At 47.4% G+C, this 359-nt stretch overlaps 1 protein-coding gene across 1 annotated transcript in view; it reads left to right on the top strand.

Annotated features, from left to right (window-relative positions):
• Window positions 1-359, top strand: part of EIF4B (eukaryotic translation initiation factor 4B) — a 49,758-nt gene that overhangs the window by 42,936 nt on the left and 6,463 nt on the right. The window contains exon 9 of the mRNA XM_011964988.1: window positions 1-112. Within this exon, the coding sequence (XP_011820378.1) occupies window positions 1-112 (112 nt within the window). The remainder of the gene's footprint in view (window positions 113-359) is intronic.

Here is a 359-nt window from a genome sequence, read left to right as displayed (position 1 = left end):
CTGTTGACACAGCTGCTAGAGAAAGAGAAGTAGAAGAACGGCTACAGAAGGAACAAGAGAAGTTGCAGCGTCAGCTGGATGAGCCAAAACTAGAAAGACGGCCTCGGGAGAGGTAGGTTGTCTTCTTGATGGATATCCCATCTAGGAATCCAGTGGTTCTTAATGGGGGCATTACATCCCCGGGGGCATTTGGGAAATTTGTGTCATTATCATATCACTGGTTGTCACTGATGAGCATTTAGTGGGCTCTGGCTGGGGGTATTAGTATGCGGTGTTAGGGACAGTTTTACACAATGAGGAGTTGTTTCCTGTCCATCACAAAAGTGTTTACTGTTAAAAGCTGGTATTGCGGCCGGGCG

Source organism: Mandrillus leucophaeus, unplaced genomic scaffold (genome assembly GCF_000951045.1).
Source record: "Mandrillus leucophaeus isolate KB7577 unplaced genomic scaffold, Mleu.le_1.0 Scaffold118, whole genome shotgun sequence".
In the NCBI taxonomy this organism is placed as follows: Eukaryota; Metazoa; Chordata; class Mammalia; order Primates; family Cercopithecidae; genus Mandrillus; species Mandrillus leucophaeus.
The sequence above is the reverse complement of the archived record's forward strand: the minus strand, read 5'-3'. Positions and strand labels throughout refer to the sequence as shown.